General features: G+C 37.4%; 1 protein-coding gene across 1 annotated transcript; it reads left to right on the top strand.

The window, feature by feature from the left end:
• Positions 1 to 1,317: 1,317 nt before the first annotated feature.
• Positions 1,318 to 9,550, top strand: LOC133548713 (zona pellucida sperm-binding protein 3-like). The gene is made up of 9 exons (XM_061893688.1): positions 1,318 to 1,529; positions 3,892 to 4,184; positions 4,247 to 4,365; positions 4,428 to 4,528; positions 4,590 to 4,767; positions 4,841 to 4,958; positions 7,327 to 7,409; positions 7,488 to 7,600; positions 9,405 to 9,550. The coding sequence occupies exons 1-9, from the start codon at positions 1,388 to 1,390 to the stop codon at positions 9,476 to 9,478; spliced, it is 1,221 nt and encodes a 406-aa protein (XP_061749672.1). The 5' UTR covers positions 1,318 to 1,387; the 3' UTR covers positions 9,479 to 9,550.
• The last annotated feature ends 2,765 nt before the right edge of the window (positions 9,551 to 12,315 follow it).

The raw sequence follows: 12,315 nt of genomic DNA, 5'->3' as shown, positions 1-12,315 counted from the left end.
GGGGAAAATATTGCATATTTTGTGTTTTTTGCCATGAAAAACAAAGGTTTTTTTATTTGACAAAAAAGGGCATTAAACAAACATAAAAACATAAAAACTAATAAATAAATAAATAAAAAAACATCATTGCTGAATTTGATCTAGAGATATAAGCCTTGAATTTTTTTGATGTTGAAAGTAAAAAAAAATATTATGACTTGTTTTTACCACTTTTATGAGTGGGACCCTTTTGGATCCCCAAAAATTTTAGTGTTGTTTTTTTTAAACTATCAATGCACAAAAAATAATAATGAATCAAAATAAATTTTTTCTGATGGACATATTTAAGGCTCCAAATATTTCACATCAAATATTCCACTTCGAACATTTTTGGGAGGAAAATATTGCATATTTTATGTTTTTGCCATGAAAAGCAAAGGCTTTTTATTCGACAAAAAAGGGCATTAAACAAACAAAAAGACATAAAAACTAATAAAAAGAACCCCATCATTGCTAAATTTGATCTAGAGATGTAAGCCTTGAAAGTTTTTAGTGTTGAAAGTAAAACAAATTATTATGACTTTTTTTTCACACTTTTATGAGCGGGACCCTTTTTGATCCCCAAGAATGTTTGTGTCTATTTCGTGTTAAAATACCAATGCTCAAAAATTAATAATGAATTAAAATCAATTTTGTCTTACTGACATGTTTAAGGCTCCAATTATTTCACCTCAAATATTCCTCTTTGAACATTTTTGGGAGGTAAATATTGCATATTTTTGTGTTTTTACCATGAAAAACAAAGGTATTTTATTCGACAAAAAAGGGCATTAAACAAACAAAAAGACATAAAAACTAATTGAAAAAACAAACATCATTGCTGAATTTGATCTAGAGATATAAGCCTTGAAAGTTTTTAGTGTTGAAAGTAAAACAAATTATTATGACTTATTTTTCACACTTTTATGAGTGGGACCCTTTTGGATCCCCAATAACTTTTGTGTTTATTTTGTGTTAAATTATTAATGCTCAAAAATTAATAATGAATAAAAATCTATTTTGTTTTACTGACATATTCAAGGCTGCAATTATTTCACATCAAATATTCCACTTTGAACATTTTGGGGTTAAAATATTAAATATTTTGGGTTTTTAGCAATGGAAATCTCGCGCTAAAATTGAAATTAATTTAGAGAATAATTCCTTTGATTATCAGAGCATGTTAGCGGCAAACCTGCGCCTTTGACCTTTGACCCAGCTGACTGGCCTCCTGCAGGTTCCTCAGGTGGGCGTGAGCGGGAGAACGAGGCGCAGCTGGAGAAACAATCAGCCGGCAGGCGCAGACTAGAAAAGCACCGTTGCTGCCGACTGGGATCTCTTTAAAGAGGAGGAAACCACTTTCATCGTGATGACGACGATGAAGATGGCGAGCAAAGCGCTTTACTGCCACTTGTGTGTAGCGTTGGCGTTGGCGCTCGCCTCGGCCCAGGACGGGCGGTGGAGTCGTGGCCGGTCGGACCAGAAGAGGCCTCCAGTCCAGCATGTGGCAGGTAGACTTCCTCACTTTTCTCCCAGCTGGGGAAAGACCCTCATGAATAAATGGAACGCGTGTTAATATTTGACCGGGAGTTGAACGTTTTTAAAGATTTAAAGGGCCGCTTCTACACGGAAAACCTTTTTATGTTTTTCTGGGCCCCGCTGAATATTTGTAGCTCGACTAAAGTCTGGTGAAACATCCTCCGTGTTGGTCTTCTGCGTTTTTAAACATTGACGTTTATTCGTGGAGGTCAAGTGACCGACCTTGACGGCTGCTGTCTTGGGAAAGTCTATGTTGTAAAAAAAAAAAAAAGGTGAGTTTAATGTAAAATAATGGAAGAATGCACACACATGTATGCAATATTGATGAACTGTAGGACACAACTTTATGTCGGATCCAATCCAGCGTGTAAAACAAGTAGAGGTGTCAGTTTTTTGGGCATCCAACAATTCCATGTGGTTTCTGGGGTTGTGATTCGATTCAGAATCCATTCTCCAATATATTTTTTACAATCGTTTTTTGATATATATATATATATATATATATATATATATATATATATATTATATTTATATTATTTATATTATATTTATATTATTTATATTATATTTATATTATTTATATTATATTTATATTATTTATATTATATTTATATTATTTATATTATATTTATATTATTTATATTATATTCCATCCATCCATCCATTTTCTACCGCTTATTCCCTTTCGGGGTCGCGGGGGGCGCTGGCGCCTATCTCAGCTACAATCGGGCGGAAGGCGGGGTACACCCTGGACAAGTCGCCACCTCATCACAGGGTATATTATATTTATATATTATATTATTTATATTATTTATATTATATTTATATATTATATTATATTTATATATTATATTATATTTATATATTATATTATATTTATATATTATATTACATTTATATATTATATTATATTTATATATATATATTATATATATTATATATATATACACACAATGGGGCGGTATAGCTCGGTTGGTAGAGCGGCTGTGCCAGCAACTTGAGGGTTGCAGGTTCCATCCCCGCTTCTGCCATCCTAGTCACTGCCGTTGTGTCCTTGGGCAAGACACTTTACCCACCTGCTCCCAGGGCCACCCACACTGGTTTAAATGTAAATTAGTTATTGGGTTTCACTATGTAAAGCGCTTTGAGGCAGTAGAGAAAAAGTGCTGTATAAATATAATTCACTTCACAATCATTTTGTGAAATATATATATATTTACAATCGTTTTGTGAAATATGTATATAAAACTTTTTTAAATATGTATATTTTTACAAGATTTTAATGTGTATATGTTTACAATATATTTTTAAATGCATGTATATTTTTTACAAGATTTTGTGTATATAGTTTACAACATTTTCAAATGTATACAACATATATTTTTATACGTATATTGTTAAAAAAAAATCCCAATTTTACTTATACATGTTTAATGTGTATATTATATACAGATGTACTTTTAAAACATGTTTAAATATACAATATATATTTTTAAAAACAGTATAACATACATTTATACATATATTTAATTTTACGATGTTTTCTATATTTTTTGCAATGCTTTTCCTTACAATATATAGTAAAAAATATACATTTAGAAAAGTACAATTTCGTACAATATATTTTTAAATATACAATTTTTTTAACCTGTTTTTCAAATATGTTTAAATAAAATTATACATACAACCAATATATTCCTATACTATACATATATTGTAAAAATATGTAAGACATATAAACATGTAATTTTAAAAATATAATTTTTTTGTATATTTTATATATATTTTTTGTAATTGTATACAGACAATTTTTTTCACGCCCTCCCTGAAGTTGTGTATTTTTATCTGTATGTGTCAAGGTGTGGATACATTTTTTACAGTGTAGTTATATATATATATGTATGTGTGTGTGTATATATGTATGTGTGTGTGTATATATGTATGTGTGTGTGTGTGTGTGTGTGTGTGTGTGTGTGTGTGTGTGTGTAAAATGATGAGGTGGTTCGGGCATCTGGCCAGGATGCCTCCATGGGGAGGTGTTTAGGGCACGTCTAGCCGGTAGAAGGCCACGGGGGAGATCCAGCACGCGTTGGGGAGACCATGTCTCCCCAAAGTGTCCTGGTAACGCCTCCAGGATCCCCCAGAAGTAGCTGGGGAGAGGCAAGTCTCGACTTTTCTGCTTAGGCTGCTGCCCCCGCGCCCCCCCCCCCCCCCCCCCCCCACCTCCGATAAGCAGAAGGTGGTTGGATGTAGTTCCGTATAAGTGCATGTCATCTTTCTTTTCCAACTGATTTAGAAGCCGGTCTGCTTGCCCCTCACCTGATTGTCTTCCAGATCCTCGGCAGTCCTCCCGTGAGACTTTGTCCTGGAGGTATCCGGATCCTCCGGCAGAGGAGGAGCCTCGCTTCCCCGCTCACTTTGAGCTGAAGACTCCAGAGGCGCCCGAGCGCGTCCACGTGGTCTGCGGACCGAACTTTGTCCGCGTGGAGGCCGAGAAAGACCTCCTGGGGACCGGCAGAGCTGTCCGGTCTGAGGACGTCACGCTGGGAGGATGTCCCGCCACGAGTGAAGACTCTCACGTTCTGGTCTTTGAGGCGGAGCTGCACACCTGTGGCAGTCAACTGCTGGTGAGACCAAACTCCAGACTCAGACCCTTTTCCTTTTTTAAATCATCTAACCTCACTTTCAGATGTCCGAGGACAACTTCAGCTACGTCTTCACGCTGCAACACACCCCCTCTCGTCAGGGACACAGTCCCATCATCAGGACCAGAGAAGTCTCGGTCAGCATCCAGTGTCAGTACCAGAGGTCGGCGTCCAGGAAACTGAAGCTTCAGTCGTGTCCGCGTTCTAAAAATGTCCTCGTTCTAGGACGCACGACGTGAGCAGCGCCGTGAAGCCCACCTGGATCCCCTCGCTTGAGTCCAAAGATGCCGAGGAAAACCTTTACTTCTCCCTCAATCTGATGTCAGGTGGGTCCATCAAGTCGAGGGTCTTCTGACGCCGTCACTCTGGTCTTTGTCCCGCTTTCAGACGACTGGCAGGCCCCCCGTCCGTCTTCTCAGTTCCTGCTGGGAGACATGATGAAGTTTGAAGTGACCGTCAAACAGTTCCACCACACCCCGCTCAGGGTGGCAGTGGACAGCTGCGTGGCCACCGTGTCCAAGAACGTAGACACGGTCCCTCGATACGCCTTCATAGGCAACAACGGGTCCGTTCGCTGGCGTACGGCTCTTTTTGTTGTTCCCTGCTGGACTTGAAGGTGTCTTCTGTGGTGCGTTCAGGTGCCTGTTCGACAGTCAGCTGACGGGGTCCAGCTCCCGCTTCCTGCCTCGCTCACAGGACGACCAACTGCGGTTTGAGATGGAGGCCTTCACGTTCCAGCAGGACGACCGAGGCGTGGTGAGATGATGTCCCGCTAACGTTGGTTTAGATCAGGGGTCACCCGCGCGGTGCCCGCGGGCACCAGGTAGCCCGTGAGAACCAGATGAGTAGCTCGCTGGCCTATTCTAAAAATAGCTCAAATAGCAGCACTTACCAGTGAGCTGCCTCTATTTTTTTAAATTGTATTTACTAGCAAGCTGGTCTCGCTTTGCTCGACATTTTTAATTCTAAGACAGACAAAACTCAAATAGAATTTAAAAATCCAAGAAAATATTTTAAAGACTTAGTCTTCACTTGTTTAAATTCCTTAGTTTTTTTTACTTTCCTTCTTATAACTTTAAATTTTAGAGAAAAAATACAACCTTAAAAATTATTTTAGGATTTTTAAACCACATATACCTTTTTAAATTCCTTCCTCTTCTTTCCTGACATTTTAAATCAATGTTCAAGTATTTTTTATAATTTTATTGTAAAGAATAATAAATACATTTTAATTAAATTCTTCATTTTAGCTTCTGTTTTTTCGACGAAAAATATTTGTGAAATATTTCTTCAAACTTATGATTGAAATTAAAAAAAAATATTCTGGCAAATCTAGAAAATCTGTATAATTAAATCTGAATCTTATTTCAAAGTCTTTTGAATTTCTTTTAAAAATTTTCTTCTGGAAAATCTATAAGAAATAATGATTTGGCTTTGTTAGAAATATAGCTTGGTCCAATTTGTTATATATTCTAACAAAGTGCAGATTGGATTTTAACCTATTCAAAACATGTGATCAAAATTCTAAAATTAATCTTAATCGGGAAAAATTACTAATGATGTTCTATACATTTTTTTTTTTTCAAAAAGATTCGAATTAGCTAGTTTTTCTATTCCATTTTTTCGGTTGAATTTTAGTCGAAATTGAAGAAACTGTTTCAAAATTTTATTTTCATTTTTTTCGTGTTTTCTCTTTTAAACCGTTCAATGAAGTGTTTTTTTCATCATTTATTCCCTACAAAAACCTTCCGTAAAAGGAAAAAAAATTAACGACAGACTGCCAGACAGAAATAACCATTTTTTTATATGTATAGATTTATTTATTGAAGGTAAATTGAGCAAATTGGCTATTTCTGGCAATTTATTTGTGTATCAAACTGGTAGCCCTTCGCATTAATCAGTACCCAAGAAGTAGCTCTTGGTTTCAAAAAGGTTGGTGACCCCTGGTCTAGACTTTGGTTAAAAAAAAAAAAACTAAAGTAGGGGTGTTCAGACTTACAGAAGATTGTCTGAACTGTCTTTTCTTAGCACTTGTGAAAGTGATAAAGGTTGGCTTGCGCTCTTTTCTGCTCGCTGTGGTAATTCACAATACCTGGGCTTGTGGTGGCAGATCTACACGCTCTGATGGCTTGTATTTGATTAATGAATGAATGTATACAAGACTTTTCACTTAATATGTGTCTGTACTCTCTTAATATGGCTACAAAGTAATTCATTTTTGCACACTTCCTGAGCTTGTTGTGGCGGATCTAAACTCAATGACTAATTGTATTTGATTACTGAATTAATACATACAAGATACAGCTTTCACGTGATATGTGGCTGTGCTTTCTTAATATGGCCACAAAGTAATTCATTTTTCCACAGTCCCTGGGCTTGTTGTGGCGGACCTACACTCAATGACTACTTGTTTTTGATTACTGAATTAATACATACAAGATAAAGCTTTCACTTAATATGTGGCTGTGCTTTAATATGGCTACAAAGTAATTCATTCTTGCACACTCCATGGGCTTGTGGTGGCGGAGCTACTCAATGACTGCTTGTACTTGATTACTGAATTAATACATGTAAGATAAAGCTTTCACTTAAAATGTGGCTGAATGGTTGCAAAGTAATTCCTTTTTCCACACTCCCTGGGCTTGTGGTGGCTGATTTACACTCTTAACTGTTTGTACTTTATTACTGAATTAGTACATACAAGATACAGCTTTTACTTAATGTGGCTGTATTCGCTAAATAGGGCTACAAAGCAAATCATTTTTGCACACTTCCTGGGCTTCCGTTGGCAGATATACACTAGCTAGCTTGTATTTGAATATTGAATGGATCCATATGAGGTACACCTTTCATTTAATATGTTGCTGTACTTGCTAAATATGGCTACAAAGTAAATCATTCTTGCACACTCCCTGGGCTTGTTGTGGCAGATCTACACCCAATGACTGCTTGTATTTGATTACTGAATTAATACATACAAAGCTAAAGCTTTCACTTAATATGTGGCTGTACTCTTAATATGGCTACAAAGTAATTCATCAGATGGTGGTTTTTTTTGCGCGTTGACACTTGATGACCCTAGTCCAGACCACTTCCTGGTTGTTGATGGACATCTTCTGTTTAGCTCTTCATCACCTGCAACCTGAAGGCCACGGCGGCTTCTGCTGCTATAGACTTCTCCAACAAGGCCTGCTCCTTCACCAACAGGTGAGCGTTGATTTCATAAAAAAAATCAAAAAATGGCTGCATATACTTCCGGCGCAATGGAAGATGTCTTTTTGACAGGTGGAGCGAGTCTAGCGGCGTCAATCAGGCTTGTTCTTGCTGCGACACTGACTGCGGGGAGACAGGAAGTCGCCGCCAACCGGCAGGAAGTCGGGGTCACATGACCAGAACAGGCAAGTTTGAAAGTGTTCTCGATTCTTCCTTTTTCAAGTCACTTTGAACACATCAACCAAAAGGGGAGCTCATATTTCAGGACAGTACTATTGCTGTATGACACAGGTGTCCGTGTGGCTCTGGCACATCCTACAAATGGCATTAAAAACATTTTTTTAAAGAAAATAAAGAAAGTGGGATAAAAGTTAAAACAGATGAAATGTAACAAAAAGTTGCAATGTTGATTCTAATAAAACAAGCTGCTATGCAGGCTTTTATTTACTTAAAACTGTCATTGTTTAAAAAAATAATCAAAATCAATGTTTGATAATTGACATATTTAAGGTTCCAAATAATTCATACCAAATATTAAGTTTTAAAAATTATTTAGAAAAAAAAAATGGCTTATTTCGTGTTTTTGCCAAATAAAAATGTTAAGTTTTCTTTAACAAAAAGGGCAAAACAAACTATTAAAAATATGTAAAAAAAATAATAATTTAAATTTCAAGAAAAATTACTTATTTTTGACACTTATGAGTGGTACCTTTTCTGGATCCCCAATCATTTTAGTGGGATTTTTTTTTTCTTCCCAAATTCTTCGCTCAAAAAATGTCTTAAAATCATTAAGTTGACATATTTAAGCCTCCAATTCACATCCAATATTCCATTTTAAAGTATTTTTGGGGGGAAAATACTGCACATTTGGTATACCATAAAATGTTTTCTTTGCTATGTGTACTGTATATGTATGTAAAACATTTTCTAAATGTCATTGCTCAAAAAATAATGAATTATTGACTAATTTAAGACTAAAGTATTTTTAAATAAAATACTGAATATTTGGTTTGCCGTAAATAAAAATTTGCCAAAAAGAGCTTAAACAAAACCAATAAAAATCTAACAAATGGTAAGGATCTATAATCGAACCAACAATTTTTTTAAATAAGTTTTGAAAGTAAAAAATAAATAAACATGACTTAATTGTAACACTTGTTTTAAATGAATGGGACCCTTATGGATCCCAATAATTGTAGTGTTTTTTTTTTTGTTTTTTTGTTTTTTTCCCCCCCCAAACTGTCATTACTCAAAAATCAATGTGAATGATTGACTTATTCAGGGCTCCAATTACCTCATATCAAATATTACACTTTTAAATATATATTTTGGGGAGAATCTTGCATGTTTTGTTTGCCATTTAAAATGTTATTTGACCAAAAAAAGCACAAATATTAAAATAACAAACTGATCAAGTTGATTTGGATATTTTTGAGTTGAAGGTTAAGAATATATTAGATGTGTGTATACATAAATATAAGAGTTTTGAAAGGGGAAAACAAAGCATAAATAAAAAAATATAACATTTGTCAGATGGACCTGAAGTTGATCTAGATATTTAAGCGTTTGATTTAAAAAAAAAAAATGTGTATATATATATATATATATATATATATATATATATATATGTATGTATGTGTGTGTGTGTATGTATGTATGACTTATTTAACATTTTTATGACTTGAGACCCTTCCTAGTCCTTAGGAAGCCCTAAGAGTTAAAAAAAAATCTGGTTTTAAAAATGTAATTAAAAAAAATATATATATATGAAAATGGCCCCTGCATGCTTTTGATTTTTTTTTTTAACTGGCCGTCAGGGGAAAAACTTTGGACACCCCTGCTAATACAAACTGTCCACTGACTAATCTAAATCTAATCATTACAGTGCTGTCCCCTTAAAAGTACATTTACTACATGTGAGGCGTGTCATTAGTTTTGGGACACGCTGCAGTTGAATGAAGAGCTGTAATTCTATTTGGAACGTTCCAGGTGCAGAATGGGAGCAGGGGGTTGCAGTTGGACCAATCACAGTGAAGGAAAGACCCCTGAGGAAAGTCATGTGACCACGTTAATGTACACCACTCCAACCTTTGTTTGCTTTTACTTTAAAAAAATAAAAAAATTGTGATTGTAAACTTCGACCAAACTACTCCCTTTTTCAACACCACGTGCATACTTGCCAACCTTGAGACCTCCGATTTTGGAGGGGGGGGGGGCGTGGTTTGGGGCGGGGTGTTGGGGGCGCGGTTAAGAGGGGAGGAGTATATTTACAGCTATCCATCCAGCTATTTTCTCCTGCTTATTCCCACTGGTGCCTATCTCAGCTACAATAAAGTGGAAGGCGGCGTACACCCTGGACAAGTCGCCACCTCATCGCAGTATGTGTAGAAATCTTTATAATTGAATCACTTGTTTGTTTTTCAACAAGTTTTTTATTTTTATCTTTTTTTCCAAATAGTTCAAGATCACTACAAATGAGCAATATTTTGCACTGTTATACGATTTTTAAAGAAGCAAAAAATATATAATACAATAATAATCCATCCATCTTCTTCCGCTTATCCGAGGTCGGGTCGTGGGGGCAGCAGCCTAAGCAGGGAAGCCCAGACTTCCCTCTCCCCAGCCACTTCGTCTAGCTCTTCCCTAGGGAGGTGTTAGGGTGGCATCCTGACCAGATGCCCAAACCACCTCATCTGGCTCCTCTCGATGTGGAGGAGCAGCGGCTCTACTTTAAGCTCCTCTCGGATGGCAGAGCTTCTCACCCTATCTTTAAGGGAGAGCCCCGCCACCCGGCGGAGGAAACTCATTTCGGCCGCTTGTGCCCGTGATCTTATCCTTTCGGTCATGACCCAAAGCTCATGACCATAGGTGAGGATGGGAACGTAGATCGACCGGTAAATTGAGAGCTTTGCCTTCCGGCTCAGCTCCTTCTTCACCACAACGGATCGGTACAACGTCCGCATTACTGAAGACGCCGCACCGATCCGCCTGTCGATCTCACGATCCACTCTTCCCCCACTCGTGAACAAGACTCCGAGGTACTTGAACTCCTCCACTTGGGGCAGGGTCTCCTCCCCAACCCGGAGATGGCAGTCCACCCTTTTCCGGGCGAGAACCATGGACTGGGACTTGGAGGTGCTGATTCTCATTCTCATTCCGGTCGCTTCTGCGAAACGATCCAGAAAACAGAAATAAAATTAAATAAATATAAACAGATACATATATGTATATATACACATACACACATATACACATACAGGCAGTTGCATTACATTTCCAAAACTATTTTTAAAAGGTCTTTTTTCCGGCAGCTATTGAATGCACCATTAGGCCACTCATTTCCGGTCTGTAACCGCTATGTCCCAGGGAAGAAAAAAAAAACTACAATAAAGTGGAAGGCGGTGTACACCCTGGACAAGTCGCCGCCTCATCGCAGTATGTGTAGAAATCTTTATAATTGAATCACTTGTTTGTTTTTCAACAAGTTTTTTATTTTTATCTTTTTTTCCCCAAATAGTTCAAGATCACTACAAATGAGCAATATTTTGCACTGTTATACGATTTTTAATAAATCAGAAACTGATGACAGTGCAGATTTTGACTTATCTTTTTTTATTCTACCAAAAATGCTTTGCTCTGATTAGGGGGTACTTGAATTAAAAAAAAAATGTTCACAGGGGTGCAGCTCTGAAAAAAGGTTGAGAACCACTGCTCTAAAAGCCATAGATGTCACATATGCATACACAGTAGATGGCAGTATTGTCCTGTTTAAGAATGTCACAACATTGCTGTTTACAGCAGATGAAATGCATTACGGTAGACGAAAACGTGACTGCTGTTGTGTGTTGTTGCTGCGCTGGGAGGACGTTAATGAGACTGCCTAATAATAAACCCACATATCAATCAATCAATGTTTACTTATATAGCCCTAAATCACTAGTGTCTCAAAGGGCTGCACAAACCACCACGACATCCTCGGTAGGCCCACATAAGGGCAAGGAAAACTCACACCCAGTGGGACATTGGTGACAATAATGACCCAGTGGGACGTCGGTGACAATGATGACTATGAGAACCTTAGAGAGGAGGAAAGCAATGGATGTCGAGCGGATCTAACAGGATACTTCGAAAGTTCAATCCACAATGGATACAACACAGTCGAAACACATAACACATAAGAAACCAAGAACTTTCCATCGATCATTCTACAGTTATAACGTCATTGGGTAGGCACTCTGTTTATATTGTGGGAAAGCGGACGTGAGGGGGCGTGGCCTCCAACTCCGTCTGAATTTCGGGAGGATTTTCGGGAGAAAATTTGTCCCGAGAGGTTTTCGGGAGAGGCCCTGAATTTCGGGAGTCTCTCGGAAAATTCGGGAGGGTTGGCAAGTATGACCAAGTGACCGGTCTGTAACATCCGTCCACCTGAAACCCGCGTCCAGCCGTCAAATACTTCAACCACAATAAAGTATTTGACATGTTGGACGTGAACTTGTGTGTAAATGTCCACCGACGTTTTTGAAGGGAGCGTGGACAAATATATTCAGCATTAAAATGTATTACCGAAGTTAAAGTATCAGTACTGCTATCTGCTGGACTAAGGTAGTGTTGCAATTAAATAACGGTTGTATTCTTAAGCCTTGGTCGGGTTTAAAGGGTTGATCAGGATGTGCTTGATCTCACTTTTGAGCTTTGTGGCCATGGTTGCTAAAGCTTATATACATGTGATTTCTTATTTTTAAATTGGCAAAAAAAAAAAAATTACATTGTCATGGGGTATTGTGTATATAATTTTGAGGACAACTTATTCATTCCATTTTGCAATAAAGCTTTAGAAAAAGTGAATACTTTCCTGATGAGCTGTATATGCATTTTGAAGGATAAATGTCATCACGGCCGC

This window comes from Nerophis ophidion, linkage group LG03, assembly GCF_033978795.1.
Source record: "Nerophis ophidion isolate RoL-2023_Sa linkage group LG03, RoL_Noph_v1.0, whole genome shotgun sequence".
Classification (NCBI taxonomy): domain Eukaryota; kingdom Metazoa; phylum Chordata; class Actinopteri; order Syngnathiformes; family Syngnathidae; genus Nerophis; species Nerophis ophidion.
The sequence above is the reverse complement of the archived record's forward strand: the minus strand, read 5'-3'. Positions and strand labels throughout refer to the sequence as shown.

Coding starts and splice junctions, on each gene's coding strand:
- LOC133548713 (XM_061893688.1), top strand. CDS start 1,388: ATGACGACGATGAAGATGGCGAGCAAAGCGCTTTACTGCCACTTGTGT. Junction 1,530..3,891: donor TCCAGTCCAGCATGTGGCAG/GTAGACTTCCTC, acceptor ATTGTCTTCCAG/ATCCTCGGCAGTCCTCCCGT. Junction 4,959..7,326: donor AGCAGGACGACCGAGGCGTG/GTGAGATGATGT, acceptor TCTTCTGTTTAG/CTCTTCATCACCTGCAACCT.